The sequence below is a fragment of the Gobius niger genome, assembly GCF_951799975.1.
Source record: "Gobius niger genome assembly, chromosome: 7".
Lineage (NCBI taxonomy): Eukaryota > Metazoa > Chordata > Actinopteri > Gobiiformes > Gobiidae > Gobius > Gobius niger.
The window spans coordinates 30,458,133-30,482,779 of NC_136858.1; the positions used below are offsets into that span (position 1 = coordinate 30,458,133).

Here is a 24,647-nt window from a genome sequence, read left to right on the forward strand (position 1 = left end):
AGGCCGGTCCTTGTTTCTCTTTTCATGGCTGAGTAAAACATCCTCGGAGCGAGCGGTGAATACCTGCACAGGTGTTGGTGCACAAAGAGGAAAGGAAGTGTCAGTCAAGTCTCTGCGTTTTTTCAACAAAGACAGCTGCGCCGCACGGCAACTCTCACTATCCGGAGACAAGCTCTACTAATATTACTTTTTAGGATCCAAGACCAGGAGTATATCAGTGAGGAAACGCTTTGCCTCGCTTACCTGTGTTAGAAGGTGGACACACAGGCTCAAGATTATAGGCACGTAGCCCAATCGTGACAGGGTAGTGCAGGACTTGGCCTAAAGATCTTTAAAACAGCACTAAGTAGCTTGTTTACTTTAATAAATCCTTTTTGTAGTTCCTCTGGGGGTAATACAAGTGTTAATGGGATGATTGGGGGGTCTTTCATCTCCCCCTGGTGTCTCTGGCCAGAAAACCACAATTGCAACTTCGCTGCACCGGGTTGGAGCCACCAACACACACTGATGGAATCACAAAGAAGAAGCTAGCAGGCTAACAGGCAAAGCTAACTGTGGGCTAGCGCCACTTAAACAGTATTAACAGCCTTGTTTGAGTGAAAAAAAATTAGCTCCATTGTGTAATTGGATGTACAATATCCCTCTCTCCCTTTGTCTTTTCTGTCAGCGTAGTATTTACTCTCACGGACAATTAATGAGAAAAAACGCAACATGCTATGACACCTGCAGTGGCGCTTATGGCCTCTAGGGGCATGAGTTACGTAGTACTGCTTTAAGTGGCCGCGCTGGCAAACACGCTGGTAAAGTAGCTTATCTTATCTTATTTAAATCGATTTTGGAATCTCATTTTCCGGGGAGTACTGGAAGGGGGAACTGGAGCACCTGGAGGAAACATACATACCAGTGGGGAGAACTGTGAGGAGAGAGTGCCAATCACTTCACCACTGTGGTACCCAGGTTCAAATCCCAGGCTGTGAAGGGTCTTCAGTTTTTCGAGGCCGAGTTTGCAGGTCCTCCCCATGTCTGGATGGGTTTCCTCCATGTGCTCTGCTCTCCCCTATACCACCCACTGTTACTACTCCACAAAATCAAATGTTATTGCATTTTATTTCTACAATAACAAAGCAGCATTAACTCAGTTATTTCAAAACACTCTAATTTGAAACATAATTAACACAAGGCTCTATTTGACTGTCCTCTGCATCTATGACAAAAACAGAATACAAGTCACAACTAAAGCTCATTTGAAGATCAAGTTCATGTCTGCATATTAGAATGAATGAATTAAACATTCTTTGGGCGTAGATTTCTGAACTGATTTCGCCTTTTGTTTAAGATTCTGTGCTATGTTTGTTTTTTTATGATTAAATGCACAGTATCCTCACTTACATGTTGTTCTTGTCTAGTTCTTGAGGGTGGACCAGGACAAGGAGTGTAACATGGACTGCAGTGGCGCTCCCCGGAAGCCCCTGTGCGCCTCGGACGGCAGGACTTTCACGTCTCGCTGCGAGTTTCTCCGAGCCAAGTGTCGCGACCCTCAGCTGGAGGTCATCCGCGGGCCATGCAAAGGTCAGGGCACAAGTCACGCTCCGCCGCCCCCCTGATCTCCCCAAACGCACTGTGCAACTTCTGGGTTAAATTCATTTGGGCATAATTGATTCTTTGAGTGCCGGAGAGGAGAGTGGGGCTGACACACTGGGGAGGGGGTGCACCTCTGTCCCCGCCTCGAGATTTTGAATTTCACACCAATTACACCGGGCGATGTGTGGCACTTGTCAGAGGATTAATCTTTCAAAGCGACAAAAAGTTTGCCAAGCACTCACTGTCAGACTTTTTTTCTCTGTTACTGTTTTTTTCTATGCTCAGCAGTAGTTTCAAAGAAGTCAGGGCAGTCAAGACAGATTTTGGCAATAATAAATGACCCATTTCTTATCATACAAGATCTAAAGCCGCACATATTTGACCAGTGGATGTGTGAATATAAAAAATTCCAGGCAAAGCAGAACCGGGGAGGTGGAGCAGCTCACAGACTGTGTCATTGTTGCTGCTTGTTGAAGGAAGAACCTCTACACCCCAAAGTCCCTGCATCCCGCCCCTCTCGCTAACGCGGATACTGCCCCGCTCTGCAGGCTGGGGACAATGCCCCATTCTTAATGCCCATACAATATTAGATCACCAATGCAATGGGCTATGTCAAAACGGGCTCTCGTATGATGGAAAGGCCCGTTATATGCCCGCGCAGCGTTGCTACGGTAACCTCTGTGTCAGGACATCTGGATGTTTCGGGGCCGAATAGAGGAGTCCAACCAGGAAGCTGAAAGGGAAGAGAGCGCATGAAAGTTGTATTGTAAACGTCAATGACACCAGGCTATACGAGAGGAGACCCCCTTCGGTTCGGGATGACTGGGGTGGGACTGTGAAAGGCTCAGCAGTGGCCCGAAACACAGAGGAGCGTCGTGGGTAAAATAGACACATACTACTCAAGTACTTCGAAATGATTGCTTCGGATATTACTGAAGGACAAGTCAAAAGCAGTCAGGGAAATTTATTATCAAGATGAAGTAAAACAAATAAAACAGTGGGGAAAGATTGTAATTGCTGAGTAACTGAGTGTGCGGATAGTTATTTACGACTTGGGAAAAACAATTATGAAAATAAATAATGACCGAAAACTAGGGCTGAATGATTGAATGATGATAATGTTTTCTCCCCGCACTGTTAACAAGTCGAGCAATAACATTTAAGAGAAACTAAAAAAAGACTCACATGCATTTCAGAACATGTTTGTATCGATCGGACTATGGAGTTATTTAGCTTTGTCCATTGTCTATCAGAATGGAGACAGTTTATATGTTGTTCTATTTCTAAAACCAGTTTGTAAATGAGCATAAAGGGACTCTCCTGCTCACACAATCCCAGCACTTGCCCCCATCAAGTCTTCATAGAGCGAGTGCAGTAGTAAGTAGTAGTAGTAAAAGCTTAGTGTCTGAATTGTGGAGATTCTTAAAATAAATCTGTAAATAAAGAGTGGCTTACAAAACTTGTACTTGTGTCTCATCTGGAGCTTAGGGCAATCCCGGTTCGGTGGTTATTTTTAACCTCGAAATGCGTATCCTGCAAAAACATTGTCTTTCAAAAGTAAATAATGACATGGAGTTAATGTGAGGGGGTCGTCAAACAAGCCTCTGTTGTTTCAGGGATGGCACAAGTGGCACCACATTTGTTTTCTATCTCTGCGCAGCGATGATTCAAAACGTCTTGTCATTTTTTCCAGGCAGTTGAGCCCCTTGGAGAAACTCATTGGTTTTGGGTTTTTCCACTGAAGCTAACTTTAGATACTTCAGTCCACGGGGAAATGCTTTGTGCCCCTCTCCTCCTCTCGACGACAGGGACGCATGCGAACACCAGACTGAGGCGAAGCAGGGAACATTGTCTGCATGTGTCTAATGGGCGCTCTGCGGTCGATGCCAGACCAGCGAGGAGTGTTTTTTTCCAGTTTAGGCCGACTTTAGAAGAGGAGCAGTGTTAGCTTTGTCGATTAATAAACTTCTTCAATGTCATTTTTTGACTCATTATAACAAAGTAGAGTCAAGTAAGTAAGAATAATATTTGGACTAAAAGGCTGACTAATGGTAGATACTTTTTCCTATACAATCAAAGAGCCCCCAAATGGTATGAAGGGTTAATTAAAGAACTCTTAAAGAACAGGGGTGGCCAACATGCAGGGGCCAAATGTAGTAGTAGTAGTAGTAGTAGTAGCAGTAGGTTATTTCTTCTGTCATTGTAAACATTTATATCACATGTCAAAGATCTTATGCATTATATTATAAGAAAACGTGTACCCTCAGCCCTCAGAAACTAACACTCTATAGAGAGATAGAGCTGGTATTAAGGGTCCAAGCATAAATAAAGGTGAGGGAAACAGTTAAACCTCTCTTGAATGCCCCATGTTGAATGTCTGACTGTAATAGGCGGCCGTCCATGCTGGATACTCTTCAATATGTGATGAAAAGAGTTTGCCCCGTTTTCTCTTCGATCAGACCAGTGTTTTTTGTTTTTTTTCATCGCTGACAGTTTCGAGTGCTCACTTTCTGCAATCTTCCTCAGAGTTGGTCACATGATTTGCTGTAACATGTCTTGTCAGCTGATTTACACACGTAAGATATTCAGGGTTAGTCGCGAAAGCGCTTCTGACAGTCTCCCCCAGGGGAAACTGAAGCTACAAACGTAGTTTACCACCACCGAGTATGGAGTGAATGTACATACAATTGTCTCATGTAAAGCGCTTTGTGACCATGTCAGTGAAAGGCGCTATATAAATAAAGATCTTCTTATTCTTCTTAAAGTTTTGACCACTCACTAAACGGAATAGAAATTTGGAAAATGTTTTTGCTCATTAAAGAAAAGAATTAACTCAATTTCACCAAAAATGCCACATAGAGCCTTAGGTGACAATTTTCAAAAAGGTCCTTGAGGTCAAAAATTGTTTTAAACCCTTGTGGATGAATTGGCTTGACGTTTAGTTTTATTAAACAATAAAATGAAACAGAACAACAATATAAAAAACACACACACAGCATTTTCACTACAAGCGTGAAGAGCACCTGTCTTTTCTTTCAAGTTTATGATGTACCACGTCTTCTGATGCTGATTAAGTACAGCACTCTCTGCCTACAATTTCCTTTTCTTTTCTTCTTAAGAATAGAAGTTTAGACTAAATTGAAGACTAAGACAACACTAGATCAAAATTTGTCATCAAAATTAGCACTAAAGGGAGGCAGATGTCGGCAACTTTGCCCCACTTTGAGTTTGTTCTTTCCTGGAGATTGTTCAGCCGCTCCAGGCCAGGTGAAAACAGGCAGCTCAGGAATGACACCATGATGCATTGCTCTGGCAGAAACTTGTGGAAAAAATGTCAAATGTTCGCAGGTGAAATACTGACTCAGGTTGAGACGAGGATGACACAATTTTCATCAAAAGTGCTTGAATATAGTATATGGTCGACAAATCTCAAAAAGGGCACCATTACTCTCTAATGATTGGTTTGTCAGGTATTGCCATTGTTGTCAAGGAAACTATAAATGAATTATTGTGGGCAGTGTGAAACGAAGCAGATCAATTAAGGAATAATAAATAACCTTGAAAGTTCGTAGACTGTCCCGATTTCTCCAGTCAGACTCGGAGACATGAGGAGCAGGTCCGGTTTTCCCCGTGCATCAGCCCTTTTCGCCTGAACAGGAGCTGCAAACTCTGGCTCTATCCATAATGTCTTTACCACCAGGCTCCGAGCGAGGCTTTTCTGACTGGCCCCGAGCGCAAGACCGTAGGTGTTGGTCCAATTCCCAGCCACGAACGGATCTGCCGCTTCCGAAAACTCTTGAATCCTTTACTTCCCTTTGTCTCTTTTAGCTCATTGTCCATCATCGGCTCGCGGGATACTGCATCTATCACTGCGATGTTTGTTACTGGCTGGATGGTGGGGGAAATACAGGGCTCTGGAGTTTGAAAGACGGGCTTGTTTGGTGATTGTTGTGATTTGTGGCGCTCCTCAGATACGTCCAGATGTGTGGCGGAGAAGAAGTACACAGAGCAGCAGGCCAAGAAGCTGTTCCCGCAGGTCTTTGTGCCAGTGTGCAACCCGGACGGCACGTACAGCGAGGTAACGCTGAGCGCAGATGCTCAATGTTGGACAAAACCTAATGAGAATATAAATGATCTTCTGCTGTTTTACTGCTAGGTTCAGTGTCACAGCTACACTGGATACTGCTGGTGTGTGACTCCCAACGGTCGACCCATCAGTGGCTCCGCTGTGGCCAACAAGAAACCAAGATGCCAAGGTTCGTACTGAAATCAGTCACTAAATACTGACAAAGTCCAATCAATCAAAACAGCCTGACGTTACGGGATTTGCCAAAACACTGAATGATGAAGCTCATTTTGATCGTAATATTTTGCAATAGTTTTGTGAATGTTTTTACATTTTTATTCCTTGCTTTCAAAGAATACAATATTGAAAAAGAACAAAATTGGGCAAATTGTGCCCAATTCTAGTTGAATCAAACACACCACTTTGGACTGAACTTACTTATCTACCTGGAGGTCTGTGATTCCCTATACATTTTCTTAAGTGTGACATCACAACATCACACACAATGATAAGCTACTTCCGGGTCCAAACAGTTGAGAGTTACATAGACGACATGGCAAAAAACGCAACTTTATCTGGCTCTCCAGCTGAATCACATCAAATCACTTTATTGGTTTATTTGGTAGGGACAGTGCATGTTAATGAACAAGCCACACCGTCCATCGTCCCCCATGCGTACTCTCAAACACACTCTCCGGAGCACCCGGAGGAAACCTACACAGACACGGGAAGAACATGTAAACTCCACAGAAAGGCCCCGTCCAGGTGGGAATTGAACTCGGACCTTCTAGCTGTGAAGCACGAGCGCTAACCGCTGTGCTCCCATGTGCACCACCATGAAAATAAGCCTTCATTGTGTATTGGAAAAATAATTTGATAATTAATGTCAGAAAAGCATCACTAGATGAAATCCAGAGTAAATGTAATATTCCTGTGTGATCAGATTTTTAGAGAGAGCCTTGTACTTGCACCGTTGGACCCAGAAGTGGAGCGATGACATCATCACTTCACAAACATATTCGATTTGTGCTAATTTGTGCATTATTTCAAGTAATGTACAGTTTTAACATTAATATTTAAATACAGTGATTCAGTGGTGGTGAGAGTAGTAGTGTCCTTGGGCAAGACACTTTACCCATCTTCCCTATGTGTGAGTAAATGAGTCGGTAGCGCTTCAAGAAGCTGGTAAAGCCTCTTTGTGTTGAGTTTGTCCTTTAGCAACTGTGTGTTTTAAATGACATTTTCTCACATTTGTCAGTACAAGGGTTAAATATCTGTATCTGCTCAGTCATGGCCCAGTGTGTACCTGCTTAAAGGTGTGTAGGATCGGCTTCGACCACCTGTGATCTATCTTTTGTTAGTTTCTGTGACATTACATCATTTTGCCTCTCCAAATTCTCAGGAAACAGCCACATTTCCAAAGCCTTTCATTTAATCGAAGTTAAGCTCCTCGGATGACGAATGATCACATCCATTCCTTGCACGTAAACAGTTTATCAGATATTGCCCAGCAGCGATGACACATTTAGGACAAACAAACCATGATGTTCACTCAGGGTTGTTGGATGTGTAAGGTTGTTTCCTACGGGAGAGTGGTCAGTGGCTGGGCTGATGGACCCCCTGTAGGAGAACTGTGTTGCTCAAATCGTGAGGTTTTGGTGTAAATAATCTGTGGAGAAAATCTCTGCAGAAGAGTTGAGCAACAACAAGTTAAACTGTGAGGAATGTTCTGGTTGATGGCGTCTGAAAAACAATCAGACCAGTGCCACATGTCCCCCTCGTTGCCGCTCCTGGGGGCTACTGGCACAGCCGTGATGGTTTGGAAACACAAGAGAGTCCTGCCAGGTTTAGCTGACAGTAACAGCATTTAATCAAGATCAAGCCACAGATTCTGTCAGCCTAAAGAAACTATAAGAATATATTTTATGACTCCTCTACCACATACTAACAACTATACTCACAATTGATAACCTCAAACTTTATGACTAGCGGTAAAATAAAAAGCTCTGTCAACCACAATGCAGTAGTTTCTGTTAGCATTAGCAATTTGGCTCATCAGTGTGCAAGACTTTGGCCTGTTTTACGGTTTAAAACATTAAAAGACATTAATGGATGGATGATGAAAAGATAGTACTAGATTCACCTCACCTAGTTTAGAAAAAAGCCACACACTCACGGATATTTTTACACTTTATAATAAAGGGACTATACAGAGTTTAAACTAAGTATTTGAATCTCCTTACAATCCAGCCATGTCCTAATGTGTAGAATAAGCCCCTACCAATTCACCACAACTGCCTCTAAAATCCTGCACTGTCACTCAAAAGGCTGTTACTTCTGGTCCGAAGTGCCGTGATATATAAGCTTAAAATAGAGACTGCAGTTACGTGTAAGACCTGAGGTGGCAGTAGTGAGCATAAAATGACCAACTTGCATCTAGTCTCTTAATTCAAAATGTACAATTCATTACTTGAGTGTAAGTAACACTTAGTAACTACTTAACAATAAATAAGTGAAGTACGTGAAGAACTATTCATTATGAGCAGGTGTATACTGCACGATTTTGGCTGTCTGTGACGAACGATCACTCGCTGTTGGCAATATCTTAGGTAGCTCACAATCGCAGGTCATAGGTTGTACAAGTGAGACAGGGGCAAAGATTTCAAATAGTATCGTCGTACGACCAAAGACGAGCTACGACCGACATCAGGTAGTGTCTGATATTTTGGAAAGCTAGTCGCCGAGTGAGCCTCCTCTCACTGCAAATAGGATCTATGTCAGTGTCCCGTCAGCACCGCACTTCCACCAGAGTCATGAGCTACATAGGCCAGGGATGAGCGGGTCCGACTCCGCATTTTACAGGACTTTCCCTGCACTTTTTCGCGGAAATAAACGCTGCTTGCATGCGGCACTTGCCTCAGCTAAACCTCTGTAGCCTGATATTCGCTACAATAAACGTTGGTCATAGCTACAATTCTCTCTTTGAACCATTGCACAGTGGAGACGAGTGCAGCTCACGATTTAACCATCTCCCATGTTGTGCTGTGACAAAAAAAAAATTGCACAGTGTAAACCAGTTATTAGGCATTAACTGTAGTACTTAAGTATAAGTATTAGTCACACTTAACTAATGAATTGTCCATGATTAATTAAGTGTTAATTCATCATTTATTAAGGCTAAATAATGTGTAGTTAATATTAAGTGTTGCCTAAATGGGTAGTAGTTGAGTATAGCTTTTACAGTTGTGGTGCATGAACAGAAAACTCTTTAAAGAATCTTTAGCCCAAACAAAAAATGAATGCTTAGTTGAGATTGCAATTTGATTCAAGCATATGATTAATTGCACAGCTTTACTGAAAACATTGTTGTAATGTTTTCGATTGTATGAACTCTGATCGGCTTCTTTTCATTTTACAGAGAAAGCAGAATTTCAATACAGCTTTAGCATATTCAGGGTCATTTGGAGAATAACGATAATTTGCAATGTCTCTCCATCTCTCTGGCATTATTGCCCTGAAACGTCTGCCAGATTACCTCATCATTTTTCTGTAATTACTAGTCATTACATCATTTTGTTTTTCCTTTTTAATTAGCCTGCCGCAATATATCTGATTCCTGGACTTGCGCTTAAAAAAAAAAGAACCTCATAATAATGATGACGCTAACAGATGGGAGCTATTTATAATCTGTTTTATTGCGCCAGCCATTAAACGTGTGGTGATAATCTTTTCACGGCTTTTCAGGATCAAAGCAGGAGCGGGCGACCACAAGAGAGCCGGGCAAAGCAGGTGAGAATTTAATTAATAAAACACACTGACATTAGACTCTTGTGCGTTGGCGAGACGAGCCCGCAGGTGCGATGGTGTCCTCATTTGTAGCGTTTGGTGTTTGCCTGCGCTCGGCCTGTGATGTACGGCCTGCCTATGTCACTTGTCAAGGCATGTCTCTAATATTTTGTCAATCTGAAGGAGTTTAAGAAGCCCCGGGGCTCAATTATAAAAGTAGTGTTGCAGGAGAAAGGCCGCGCTGTCTGTGTTGTTTAACCAGACTGCTGCCAAAAATGGATCGGCCATATTCTTCTGTAACTCGCACCTCTTTTGCACTTCCAAGAACAGACAAATCAAATAACCACTTTTAAACTTGACCTTGCTTTTCTCTGTCTCACGTCCAAGCCGGTAAAAAAAAATGACAGAAGTCTGATGTCTTTCATGGACATTTTAGAGCATTGTATAGCTGCCATAGGTGTAGTATAACTGTGCTATAAAGCGCTACAATACAGTGCCAAAAAAAAGTCGCCATCTGTACAGTATTTAACAAACTGTAATGAGATCAGTTGACGACCTGGACATCCCAAATGGCCAGGTTATTCCATCGATGGATTTCTTCTTCCCTGATGGCACGGACATTATTCCAAGATGACAATGCCAAGATTCATCAGGCTTAAAATCGAGTTTGAAATGACAAGATTGTGACACTTGACTGTATTGCAGGGAAGTAGGCAAGTTCGCTTTGTGTTGGGCCGATTTTCTCCAAAGTTCCTGGGGTGAACCTGTCAATCATGGCCTGTTCTCCAAATCCCAGTGTTTCACGTGGGCCTTGCACAAAAACAAATTTGAAGTTCGATATATTGAGGCAGGAAAGTATCGCGATAAATGATATTATTGACTCTAACGATACTAGATACTACTCAACGCTCCGGCATAAAAAATTACTGTAAACTTTTGTTCTAAAAGTGCATAATCATATCCTAAAATACCACACAAGCTGCAATAAACATGAAACATAATGTAACTCAATTTGCTTCAGTTACAAGTCAGAGTTTTACAAAGGAAATGCTAATAAATGTACAGACGATAAATATCAAGCTAAAAATGTATCGTTGATAGTCGATAGAGTAATTATTGTGACAGCCTTAGTTGCACGTCTTAATATATGGCTAACAGCATCCCCTAAGAAATTTTAAAGCAGTGGTGCCCAAAGTGTGGCCCGGGGGCCAAATGCGGCCCTCAGACCAATTTATAGTGACCCTCAAGCTTCTAGTTGAATTGGCACACGTTGCCAGTGATGGTACCTATTACTGCAAATTGTATCATACTGCTTATATGCATCTTGATTATAGCCTCAAAAACCGTCTCAACATCTCTTAAATGCACTTAGTTGAATGTTAGGTTAGGTTAGGTTACTTTATTTGTACCCGTAGGTAAATTTGTCTTGCAATTCTGAGAACTAGTCAAACATTAAAACACATTATACAAGGATAAAACATCACACATGTTTAAATATAAAGCTGGAAAGTGCTCCAGATACCTTTGCCTCTTTAGCAAAAGAGGCAAAGGCTAAAGATACAGCAGAAATTTAAGCCACTGGACGGTAACAAAGATAAATAGCCGTGTCAGGGGCAATTGGATCCCTACTTGTTCATCAAGGAAAGGGCAGCGGGAACAAAGCTTTTCTTAAAACAGTTTGTATGGCTTATTGTCATCAAAAACCTACGCCCAGATGGAAGCAATCGAAACTCTGAATGCAAAGGATGCTTAGTGTCTTTTAAGATGCTTCGTGCCATCCTCTCTAACTGTTTATCATGCAGAAAGTCCAAACTGGTCTGAGGCTGGCCAATGACTTTACTTGACCACTTGACCAGCTGATTCAGGGCGTTTTTGTTTCTAACATGTAGCTCCCAGACCATGTGACCAGGCAGAAAGTTAGGGTCGCTTCGATCACAGTTTTATCTACATGAAAGAAGGACAGTTTCCGAACAGTCGTGACCCTTTTTACAAACAACAGCACATGTTTCACTGCACAGACCGCCGGTTTGTGGCTCTCATTGCTGTATTAACTTCGATATGCGGCCCTCGATAGAAAAAGTTTGGGCACGCTTGTTAGAAAGGAATTGGCCGTAGTGTCAGCATTTTGAGTACTTTTACTGGTAGTTCAGGTGTGTTATATCTGAAAATTGTCTTGTCCAAAGTTCTATTCTGTTGGGACAAATTTTGCCCCCAGGCCTGAAGTTGCCTACCCCCATCGTAAAGAGTCAGAGGGAATAAATACAAGAAAGAAACATGTTCATTATAAGTATTTTAGAGCGTTTGAAAGCCTCGACTGAAATGGTACGAACATGAACCGTGGAGGAATAGTTTTCTGTGTCAACACTTGAGAGGGCATCGCTAAAATAACTAAAAATAAACATAGCATTTAACTTTTTCAGACCAGCTTTGGAAGGCAGCCATGAGAACTTGCAGTATGATGTATGTAGCTGCAGTCGTCCTTGTTACTGGATATGTACCAACCTCTAAGCACAGAAAATGAATGAAGAAAAAGCAGAAACCTCACTGACCTCAGTGTTTACCGTCCTGGTGTGACAGCTCAGAGCCTTTGGACAACTTTGTTTATTTACCTTCCATGCATCCAGAGAAGTTGAGGCCATACATTTACATTTGACCATGTATCAAATTTGGCTACTGATGCTTGTAGTCCTAACATATAAGTTAATCGAGGTAAAGCTTTGGGACATCATGTTTTTGGTGCCACTATTTTAAAATCACACTTTAAAGTTCACATATCTGATTTACATGTTATTTGTTTGATGGGGTTAATGCCAGGGTTAAGCGTTGATCCTAGTTATACTCCAGTGAAGTGGTACTTATACATTTAAAACGTTGTTGGAATATAGTTGCAGTGTTAATTTCGTCTAAACTGTAATTGTCATTTCTTTGTTGACTGAAATGAAACTAAAACTAAACTTAAAAGTTGTTTATGAGACAAAAACTATGACTAAAATGTAGACTAAAAATGTACATGATCAAAATGAAAAGAAGAGGCTAAAATCATCAAAACTTCCCAAGAGTTTGAAAGAGCCCCATATCTTTTACATTCAGGTTTTTTTGTGTGGAGAACAAACATGGAGCAGAGGACCTTGAATAAATTGAATTGTACTGAATAATATGCATGTAAAGTTGACTTTGGGAAGAACAGTTAACAAAATTAATTAAGCAGTTTTAGATTATTATTTGACTAAATCTTGACTAAAATTAAAGGTGCATTACGCAACTTTCTACGCAAAAACAAAAGGTGATATTTCTGTGTATTTGACCTTGTACTGACCCAGCGGCTGTGTGAGTGGTCAGCATAGTGCCTTCACTTTTGATTACGGTGGTCTTTACAACGCTCCAGAATCAATTGATTTGTCGGTTTTCTGGTGTGGGGGGGGGGGGGGCCGTCAGCGGTGAAAACCTTCCAAACAGTAGATCCTGGAGCATTGTAGAGACCACTGTGACGGAAAGTAAAGGTGCCACACAGGTGACCACTCATACAACCGCTGAGTCACTACAGGGTCAAGTACACACAAATATCACCTTTTTTTTTCCCACGTAAAAGTTACATAATGCATCTTTAAGTAACGTTTTCATCAAAATTCATACTGTACGGTTGACATAGTAAGATAGAGAGTTCCTTATAGAATAGGCACTTGCTCATTGTCCTTGTATTAGTCATGAAATGTTATGTTTTTGTCACAAACAGCAAGTAAAATAATAAACCTCATGATAACCAGAGAAAAACAAGTACTTTTTTAAAACAACAACGTAGATATAATTGTGTTAAAAACTCTCAAGTGAAATGGTCTAACACTGTCATTTCAAAGTAGTGTATTTAAGTAGAGAGTGCCTGTCGTAGTAGTTTGTCACACACTTTTCCCCCGTGACACTGACTCTCCTCTGTAAATAGTCCCGGGTACATTGACGGTCCAAAAACCCAGCCAACTCATTACGCATAGATCAAGTGGGAACGTTCAAATCTGAAGCAGAGATGGAGGGCGCGGGGCGGAGGAGGGTGTGTGGGGGTGTGCAGGGAGGAGACGGGGGGGTCTGTGGTTTGCTGTGAACTGTTGGATAAACAGCGTGGTGAAAGGCAGAATAAACTGTAGATTTGTGGTGTGCCAGCTCTCAGAATCATGATTGCATTGGATTTCGAGAGGGCTTAGTTTTGAGGTAAGGTTTAGTTCCCGATAGCTACTTGTTTGGACGTTTTGACCTGTATTTAGTTCTGGTTTTGTTCTAGCTTAGACCTGGTTCAAGACTTGATTTAGGTCTACTTTTCTTCCTTTACTCTGGTAGAACTACATTTTAGTCTTTTTTGTTTTTGTACTAGATTGTTCTGGTTTAGTATAGAGGAGCGTAGACGGTAGGATTTTCATCTTATTTAACCAGCTTCATATAGCAATTGATGTCCTCAATTGACTGCTGTTTACAGTTTTTTTTGGTAATGTGTTATAGCATGTATTCCTGTTCACGGTGGAAATCACCAATAAGCAGCTTGAACTTGGTTTACTTTAGCTCAATGGCGGTGGCTCAGTGTTCAAGCCCTCCAAAGGTTAGTAGTTTGGTCCCTCAGCCACCCTGCCCTCAGTGTGTGTATGAACAGTGTAAACAATGCACTGTCCCTACCACACACAAAAGATCTGATCTGGCTCTACATCTGGATTCATCTTGTTTTAGTGTCAGTCTAGGCCTGGTTTATTGTCATCATAATCCAGGTTCAGTCTCATTTTCTAAGGCGGTACTCGGTGTTAAAATGTTTGGGACTCGCTGCTTTTGCCATAAGCCGATTTCTGGCACTTTCTTTGACAAATGTATTCACATGCTGGAGCCGTACCCAGCCGACGACGGACACACAGCAGTAAAACTAATGCCGCTCACCACAAATAAGGCGGGGGTTTCCTGGCAGATGCTAAAAGAGGTGTTAGAGTCATGTAAACGGCCGCAGAGTAAAGATGGGTCATTAGTGGTCCATCATAAATCCCACTCATAAATACACTCTCTCAGATGGCATTTCCAGCTTCTCATGAAGGCAGGCTATGCTGCCGTCCCTGCTACATCCTCTGGGCTTACACACATAACGAAACAATCCCCGAGATAAGCAATGTGAGCGAGATACATGGATGTATAGAGAAAAGTAATTATGAGTATGATAACTTGATAACACTGTTATAGTCACTGATCCTCTTGTTGAACTGGATGAGTGTCTGCATTCTTTTCTAATTCATGAATTTACTTACTAGGATATGAATTATTTTTTGCAGTAGTGGAATAAACTTTGTTTTGTCTATGGCGCTAAAGCTACGTTTTGCTAAAACATGGTTATAAAACTCCCTGTGTCCCTTTTTCAGCTTTTTGCCATGTTAAAATATGGTATATGAACATACTTGGAGCTGTGTTTAAAACCGCATCTTTCAGTAACTTTGATTCTTCCCCAGTGGCTGTTCTTACCATCATGATGAAGGCTCTTAAAACAACTCCCCCTGTTCCTAAAAAGCTCTTCCTGAGGTCCTTCATATCCAGGAAATGCTTTCCTCACCTGTCCATCTCTTGCTAAGCTTAATCCTCTCATCACAAAGTGAAAACACTCAGAATAGCTTCACCACTGCCACTCAGGAAGTGAACCTGCTGGATAGTTTGTTTCAGCTGTTTCTGATCAATACCCGACAGAGATAGTGTGAGATAATGATAAAGATGTGTTTGTATTACCAAATACCAGGAAAAAGCATCATACCCCTTCTTCAAAGAAAGTTGGAAAATAAATTGGGTACAGGGCCTTAGATCTCATTAGCCTAATTTGAAGTAACTTTTCAGTGCGGATTTTGTGGGCTGCTTTCACCCTTTCCTTGACTGAAGCTAAGCACACAAACTAACCATGCGATCAGCACTCTAATCAGTTTACTTTACTCTAAACCTTTCTGGCTTTTTACTTTTCATACAGGTACCAACGGGTTGATCCAGAGGAGCACCAGCCACAGCTCATCATCTTATTTTATTTCATATGACCTCAATCTGTCTGCAGAATAACGTCGGATAGCTGTGTGACGGGAAACCACTGGAACATATGACCACTACCTCTGATTCCTCTCCTCTAGCTCCCTCTCTTCGTTTCACCTCTTGGCCGGGCAATGTGCAAATCCATGTGCAAAGTGTCTGTAATCTAGCTTACTCTGGTAATTGTAGTCTCCTTGCAAATATTCTCCATTCTAAATGCAGATGAGACCGGCCTAGTCGTGGACCCACAGCCCTCCACAGATGAAGAAGGTGGGTTTTTATTCGTCATGTTAAGTGTCATATGTTTCATTTTGTGAATGATATACAAACATATGATGTGAGCATTTGTGTTTAATGGTTGTTGTACATGTTAAGATAGATAGATAGATAGATAGATAGATAGATAGATAGATAGATAGATAGATAGATAGATAGATAGATAGATAGATAGATAGATAGATAGATAGATAGATAGATAGATAGATAGATAGATAGATAGATAGATAGATAGATAGATAGATAGATAGATAGATAGATAGATAGATAGATAGATAGATAGATAGATAGATTATAGTTATACATTTTTTTAATATTGAAATTTTAGCTTGACATAGAAAACATGGGGCTTGTACTTTGGCTTAGACTTGCACGCAAAGACTTTGCTGCTCAGAGATTTGACTTGGATTTGACCTGAGACTTCAGTTCATGTCAGGTCAAATTTAATGATACCCATCTTAACCGAGCCCATTTTCTCCAGTTTGGCTCTACCCAAATCTAAGAAGTTTCTTGACTGGAGTTTAAAGCCTACAGGCCAAAGTAACGCCTCATTTGAAAAGCTGAGAGCTACAAAACTGATATAAATGTATCTTTTTCTTTGCGTTGTTGCCACCTGTTTGTATAATTTTAGTCACTCTTTTGTGGCTTTTTTTGGTGTTGCTTTTTTAAAGTTTCTTCCATTGTGTTTTTATCCTTGTTTCCGTCACTCTTTTGATGCTTTTTTCAAGAAGCTTTTAGACTTGGGTAAAGTAAAACAGGAGAAAATGCACTCGGTTAAAGTGGGGGTTAAGAGGTGACATTTTCATTTCACCCACAACACCCTTAACAGAAAGTAGAAGCAGGGAAACAGCAAGAGCAATCCATACGTAAAATCAGGTCACAGCGAAAATGAAAGAGGGAAAAAAAAGATAGGTTCAATCTAATATTAGCAGGAGCTCCATGGAGCCAGTCATTTGTAACTTCATAATCCCTGAAACGCAGTGACACGGCTGCATTTGACACCAACTCTCCACATCCTCTTAAAACAAATGAGGGATCCGCCGAGGTCTGCAAACAGGATCATAGTAATAACATTTATCTAAAGCAGGCTCACATCCTCCATCATGGTGCGCTCGTCATACCAGCCCATTTAAGGCATCGCCACTTGTTTCCCAAATGCAGTGACAAATGGACGTCAATGGTCAAATAAGCCGTAATATAGTCAAAGTATTTAGTATTTACTTGCAAAACAGAAACGGTAATTACTCAGATGTGACTGGTTTATGTGCAGCGTGTGAATATGCAATAAATGTATGCGGTATACTTTACACCATGCACTTATAATAACAAGAACGTAGTCAAAAGCCAGTTAATGGAGCCTAAAATGGACAGGAAGTTAGAATCAATTGCATATTATGAACGTTTTACCACGGTGGTTTACTGTATAACGCTTTGTCAGTATCTGATATGACAAGATTTACTATCAGAGCTGATTATATGTCATGCACACTATATTACTGAATGATTTGAAGCCAGTGCCTCCATCCCTCAGTTTCTTTCTGTCATAAACTTTTGGCATCAGCGTTGTAAAATAAGTGGCGTTCCCCGTTTACGCGCTTATTCGATAACACGCAGTATAAGGCCTCCCCGTTCACCACAATCTCAGCTGTCACACACATTTAGTTGGAGATGCAGCGCACTACTTTGATGTGCCTTTTTACAGTCTGTGAGTTTTGGACCCAGTGCTTGTGGATTAGATGACACACAAGCCTGTTTTGGATTTGGGGCTAATAAAGCTGTCCCTGTGATTTCTTTCAGACATCACGTCGCAGTACCCCACGCTCTGGACGGAGCAGGTCCGCAGCCGGCAGAACAACAGGACCAGAGCGCCATGTGAGTTTCGACTATTGCCCTCCTTTATAAATCTTTTGAATGACTGTGTTTGGGTAGGCTCTCTGTCATAGGCAAGCTTTCCGTCATCATCAGCAACTCACGGTATTATATTTAGGAGCAGACTCTTCTTATAATGTAGCAGCATGAATTCTAAAACAACCCAGCACAGATGACAGCTTGAGAACTTTTGTTCCCGTTCGAATGACTGTACCAGCCAATAACAAAGCCCATATTCACAGGGATGGGTTTTTGTGCCCACAAGCCCTTTGGCTGGACAGTTTTGAAGCCACATCCGGCCCTTTTGCCCTGCTCTTCTGTCTGATTTCTTAGTAAAATTATGATTTTGGACATATTGTGCTGCAGCCTGGAGTCGTGCCGCAGAAAGATACTAATTGAAAATGTCAGAAACTCTTGACAGACAGAACAGTTGGCTCTATGGATCCAAAAGGTTACAGGAAAAAAATCCCCAAGTTATTCAAAACTTCAATACTCATAAATTCTTAAAGTCCATTCTATTGATAAATGGATTTTTTAAAATCCCCTATTTATTGTAAAGCCTTTTTGTCCCATAGGGAAATGTGTCATGCTATGGTTCATACAATAACAATATATGACTATGCATTAAAATTCATACAAAAGGACAAAAATCAGCTCATTCGACACAATTTCAACAGTGGAATATGGCTGTGCAACAGAATGTGGCAGTACAGCAGAATGTGTTACACATTAAGGCTGCAATGTTGCCCAAAGTTTCATCGAGGCAATAAATTGAACATAAAAAGACCTGAACACAAAGTGCTATTTGCGCTTGTTAAGAAGAGCAACCGATACAGGACTAAAAGACTGTTTGTATCGGTTACTTGTGGCTCTTATAGCTCAATATCGTTTCCCACGATGGTAAAAGCTCATATTCATTAAAGAGCACATCAAATGCGCAACAGACCACCGCCATATATTTCTTTAGTTTTGTGTTTGGAGAAAGGGGCACCTATATGAGATTTCAATCGTTTAAACAGACAATGTAAAGCTATTCTTGAAATTACGTGAAAAAGTTAATTATATGACAGCAATACATTAAAAAAAATGAATGAATGAACTGTTTTCTGGGGCAGCACAATGTAAAGAAGAAGAAAAAAAAAAAATGTTAACACAGAACCTTCCATTCAATCTTAACAAAAGCTGTTGGCAATTTGTGTTTCCATCAAACTGTGTCAAAACAGAGACCTTTTAAAACACCAAAACATAGAAACCACAACTAAAACTGATCATCTCCACATTTCAAAGTGACCGTGTGTTTTTGTTTTCATGCTGTGTTAATAGAAAACATGTCAGTCTTAGTTAGATGGAAGACCTCAGCAATTGTGAAACATATTGTAGCTTCTTACAACATGGATATTTTGATACAATATAATATAATATCATTTTTCATGTGACGTTTGGCTTATCATAACCTTTCCTAAATGAATCCAAGATGCCACTTGCACCCTCCATATTCTCACCGCTTGTTCTACACTTAAAGAGATGCTGACTGCGTGTTTGTTAACCTCAAATGTAAGACGCTCTGTGTTTTCCCACGTGTGTGAGTAATGTTGGTTGGGTTTTTCCTGTCTTCTTGGGACATGTGGCAGATCTTTGTGCCGAAGTGTGTCAGTCTTTGCGGATCTACTTCTTTGTGGTTGCCCCATCTGTAATTATCAGCACATGTCCAAAACAGTGGATTTTCTATTCTCTGCTAAGCTTTTGTGCACACATGGCCTTTGCCCTGCCTACTGCATGAATTTTGACTATTTTTACAGGCCGCTTTAAGATTAGAGGGCCGCGTGCATGTGCGCAGTTGTGTGTGAATCCCATTATCATAATTTACAACCAATAAAAAAGCCAGAAATATGCAGCATTGATGGTTCTGATTACCATTTGCTCTTTGGGGTTAGAAAAAGCTCAAAACCTCAACAAAGGCCGCGCATACGGAGGAAGTGGAGCGCAGAAAGTTGGTTCAGAAAGCGGATAGGCATCTCATTTGGAGTCTTTTGTGTGGTTTAGGATCTTTAATGAAAGCAAACACTGCAAAAGCATAATCCAGGAGAAGTGCAAGTCTGATAGACGCTTTTATGGACAGATGGCTGAAAATTTGTGTTCAATTATCAAGTCTATGTTGGAGAGTTGTGAGGAAATTAGGAACAGAAAATTATGATTGAAAACTGCTGAGCATTGATACAACACACCGTTGTTCCAATGGGCCTCCAAGTTTGTGCTCACTGCTCAGACAATACAGTATATCCCCAGCTTCAACAGCAGTGTTACTTTTCAATGGCAAAGTCTTAAGAGCAAAAGGTGAGAAAAACAGCTTTAACGCATTAAATTGTCACATTTCAATCAATCAAATCACATTTTATTTTTATAGCACCTGACAACAGCCAGATGGTGCACAAGGTGCTTTCCAGAATAAGTACAAATGTCAGGGTAGCATCAGTTAAACAACATTAATAAAACATCAGTTGACACAAAAACAACAGCAGTCAGTGGCTGTCAAAAGCCAGCCTAAATAAATGTGTTTTTAACCGAGATTTCAAAACATTTAGCTCAGTAACAGGTTGCAGGTGTCCTCCACGACGTAGAGCCTAGAAAGTAAATGAACAGTCTCTAAACTTGTTGTATTTGGGCCTGGGGATGACAAAAGAGGTGTGGTCGGAGGAGCAAAGAGTCCTGACTGGATGATGGATATAGTTACCAGTTCGGTGAGGTAGACCAAGGCCAGACCCTTGACGACCTTCAACACAAATAACATGACTTTAAACTCCACCCTGATCTGCTCTGGGAGTCAGTGGAGAGGACTGAGGACTGGGCTGATGTGCGAGGGCTTGGAGGTGTTTGCGAGGAGGAATGCTGCCACGTTTTGCACCAGTTGAAGTCTGTGGAAGAAGATGTCTATCCTCCAGCCAGGAATGACTTGACCTTAGCAAGGAGCCCAAGGTGGAAAAAGCTTGCCTTTACCACTGCACTTATCTGCTTGTCATATTTTAAGCCACTTCGGGGGGAAAAAAACCCAGATTTTTTTTACAAAAGGATCAAACTGCAGTGTTAAGGAGCCAAAACTGGGAGAAAAATGAGCTGAGGCTGAAAAGAATCAATTCAATGCTTCAGTGAAGTGAAGGAGAAACTTGTATTTGTAAACCTGCATTTACATTGCAAGTTTCTTATATTCACTGGGTACACAATACATTTTTCCTAAACAGATTCAACAGATTATTTGTGAAATGACAAATGTCCAGTCACATAAAGAAGTCAGTGTACTTTTCACTTTCCCTTTAAAGCCGTTATTGATCACCCTGTTGTCTTGTATCTCGCAGCCGTATTATCCCCCTATAATATCTGTGGTGTGACGGAGCATCTCACCGTCTCCTCTGCTCCTCACTTTGTCACATATATCCACAGAGGGCAGCGCAGACTCCAAATATTTACTTAACTCAGGGCATAGGGAGCTGTACTTGGTCATCAGCCTGTTAATGTTCGTAAACAGTGCCGAGGGGGGGGTCTGATACAACAGTCTACACAGCGTCTCCGAGCCCCATTCTCAACGCCATCCTCCTCTTCACTGTGGATTTATATGAAGTATGAAAAGTCCAGCCAGACCTGTGCAGTGTGTACTTAACCAGATCCAAGCTGAAATTTCTCTAGTACCTTTGTGTAAACAGAGCCTGCCGCTGGCTGCCGCTCGCTGCAAACCGAGACCGGTGTTTCTCAAACATTTATTTTTGAGGACCTACCTTTTCAGATGCCAAATGACCTCTCAGCGTGGTTTATTTTTCCTGATACTTGCAGGTCTGAACGATCTTTTTTTTTTTTCGAGTTTCAAGGAGAGAAGGAGCATGAAATTTTATGTTACTGATCATTTCATGTAACACAAACAGTGTAACTCGTAGTTTATGGGCTGTTTGAAGGACAAAATTGCCTTCTATGCCCGATTCCAAAGTGAACCTGCAGCGTGTTTTCATGCCGATACTCTTATTTTTGCAACCCAATAAATGGAATAAAATAAAAGCATTTGTTGAGCTCATTTCTGATGGTTTGCGAAATATAAGTCCTTATTGAGAAAGGTCCAAGCTAATGATTAACATACTCACTTTTCCTGCAATGAAGGAATTTAGGAAAAGCCGACTCGACAGACAAATTAGCCTCATGTTTAATGTGATTTTGTACATTTCCTTCCAGCCTCGTCATGCGACCAGGAGCAGCAGTCGGCGCAGGAGGAGGCGCGGCAGCACAAGAACGATGCAGTGTTTGTCCCGGACTGTGCTCAGGGAGGACTCTACAAACCAGTGCAGTGTCACCCTTCAACGGGATACTGCTGGTGTGTGCTGGTGGACACGGGGCGGCCCATACCGGGAACTTCCACCAGGTGAGCGGGGGAGTGACTTATAAAGGTTAACCTAAACCAACACCTACTGCCTTTTGGATTTTTCCCTTTGGGGGTCAACATCCTCCAGTTTGTGTTTATCCATGTCTGTGTAAGTGGTTCTTTGATCTAAAGTACTAGAAAATCGCAATTATAAAGCATTTTTGACTCGTTTGGCATTCATTGGGAGAGGAAGAGAATCTAATTTCTCATATCTATATCAGCGTGAACCACTACCTGTCAGCTGGCATTAAAAACGTGCCACCTTTCACTTGCTTCCCTCATCATCAACATCAATCCTTCTTCTCTTACCTCTGAAACTGTCCCTCTCTCACTTAAAGGGACTATACAGAGTTTAAACATGTTAAAATGATGTATTTTCCTCCCCGTACATCTTCCAGCAATGTCCTAATGTGTAGATTGAGCCCAGACCTATTCACCACAACTGGCTCTAAAATCATGCACGAGCTTAATATAGAAGTTGCATTTACACGTATAACCTGAGGTGGCAGTAGTGAGTATAAAATGGCCAACTTGCATCTAGCCCCTTTAAACCTAGCTTGGATCCTTTGCCCACCTTTGAACTTTGATTGAACTAGCACACAAGCTAACCCAGGTAAATAAAAAGGGAAAGGAAGGGCAAGTTGATATGCGATTGTGACTGATTTTAACCGAGTGCATTTTCTCCAGTTCGACTTTACCCAAATCTAAAAGCTTCTTGACAAAACGTGGGCGAAAACGAAACAAAAATGTGATAAAAAAAGCAACAAAACCGTGACCAAAAAAACCCCAAAGAAAACATGACAAACACGCTTAAAAATGGTGACAAAAAAATTAGGATCAGTTTTGCAGGTCTTAGCTTTCAAATGAGGCCTTACACTGTTGCTCTTCAGTCGAGTATCCTTCCCTTTTGGTCCAAATGTTATTACTCTCTGCTATATTGCAATACCATCGATGTCTGCCCATGTTCAGCTGGTGACACATCAGTTGTCTTTTACAACACTCTCGCCTCCTCTGCTCCAGACAGTAGCTCGCGGGTCAAAGGTCACTGAGAGCTGGCACCACCTCCCTTTTCCTCAGCTGCGGATCACATTAACAAGGCTCCAGGCCCGAAGCCAGACAGCGCATTAGCACACACATGGAAGCGTGGATTTTCCCTCTTGAGTTTCTTTGTCCTGAGATGGTTTTTGGCCCAGCCGCTCTGCCATACCGTCCGCTGTCCCACGCTCTGTCTCGCCTGTCCTCGCCACCTCCCCCCTGTCCTCGTGCCAGGCGAAAATCCTTGTTTGGACCTCTCTCTCACAGCCACTGGTTCATTGTGAAAATATAGAGCTGGAGAATCAGCTGTAAAGGCGAAGGGAAACATGGTTTTCATGAATAATTTTTATATATAAAGTAATATTCATGAAACTCTTTTCCAGATGCTCAGATTGTCATTACAGTTTTAAACATTATTGCCTCTCATCATGGTGGCTGAGTGCTTAGAGCGCTGGGTTTTATTTCAGGATGTTTGTGCATTCTCCCCTGTCTGGGGTGTCCTTTGAGAGTTCTAGTTTCTCCATCAACCCAAAACATACACAATAGGACAATTCTCCAGCTATGTGCTCCTGACCATGAATCTAGCCTGATCATGAGGGGCTTTACTGACTTGTTCCTCTGTCTGTTACAGATACGAGCAGCCGAAATGTGATGGAAACGCCAGGGCGCATCCCACCAAACCCAAAGACCATTACAGGAGCAGGCATCTCCAAGGTAGGCTGATATGGCTTTGCTTCAGTGCATGTACAAATGTGTTTCAATATGATGTTGAGTAATTGGTTTGTGGAAAGCTTCGATAGATACATTTTACTGTCTATGTTGTGCTCCCTCGCTTTAACTTTGGGTAATACATTAAAACCTCATCCATATTCTGAACATCTGCTGCTCATGGCCATGTTAACTCTTTTGGGAAGTTGGTAAATCCATTTGAACAGAGATATTCCTATTGTTTGAAATAATTAGTTGATAAAGACTTGAAGGTTTCCAGATTCTTCCTTCTCTGACTGAAGAGACTGATTGATCTCAGGTGGAGGGTATATAGAGAGAGAAACAGCAGGGGCGACAGCTGAAGATAATGGATGAGAAGAGGACGGGGACAGGCACTGACTGACAGACTGACAGCAGTGGAGATAACTGAACTGTGGGTGGGAACCACAGTTAGTCTAGAATTGCAGCTGTATCACCACTCGTCTACCCAAAATGTCATGCAAGCCTTTGCACCGGGCCACTCGAGCATCCCGAGAGCTTTAGCATAGTTGATCTGTTGGTATTTTGCACATTACCTACCTCCTACCAAGGAAAAAAATGTCATCCAGTCACTTTTTTTTTCCAAGTCGCCCAATCTTTGTAAGGTAAGAAGACTGAAAAACAATTTTGGGGAAAAAACAGGTTTTATTTCGATGATATCATGTGTCCACAACAGTAGACATCGGAAGGCCTTATGTGTGAAACTGAACCTTGGTGGCAAAGTTAGTCCCAAAGAAAATGCCAAAAGGTCAACATAAGAACAAGTTTAACATCCAAAAGACTGTCCATTATCACTTATGTTTTGGAAACACAGAGGAATGCCTTGGACTGTGCACAGGTTTTGCTCTTGCATCTTGATCTGCGACA

At 41.6% G+C, this 24,647-nt stretch overlaps 1 protein-coding gene across 1 annotated transcript in view; it reads left to right on the forward strand.

Annotated features, from left to right (window-relative positions):
* Positions 1-24,647, forward strand: part of smoc2 (SPARC related modular calcium binding 2) — a 43,555-nt gene that overhangs the window by 7,415 nt on the left and 11,493 nt on the right. Inside the window, exons 2-9 of the mRNA XM_079559784.1 lie at positions 1,407-1,569; positions 5,553-5,659; positions 5,738-5,837; positions 9,392-9,436; positions 15,677-15,724; positions 17,528-17,602; positions 21,812-21,998; positions 23,665-23,747. Coding sequence (XP_079415910.1) covers positions 1,407-1,569; positions 5,553-5,659; positions 5,738-5,837; positions 9,392-9,436; positions 15,677-15,724; positions 17,528-17,602; positions 21,812-21,998; positions 23,665-23,747 — 808 coding nt within the window. The remainder of the gene's footprint in view (positions 1-1,406; positions 1,570-5,552; positions 5,660-5,737; positions 5,838-9,391; positions 9,437-15,676; positions 15,725-17,527; positions 17,603-21,811; positions 21,999-23,664; positions 23,748-24,647) is intronic.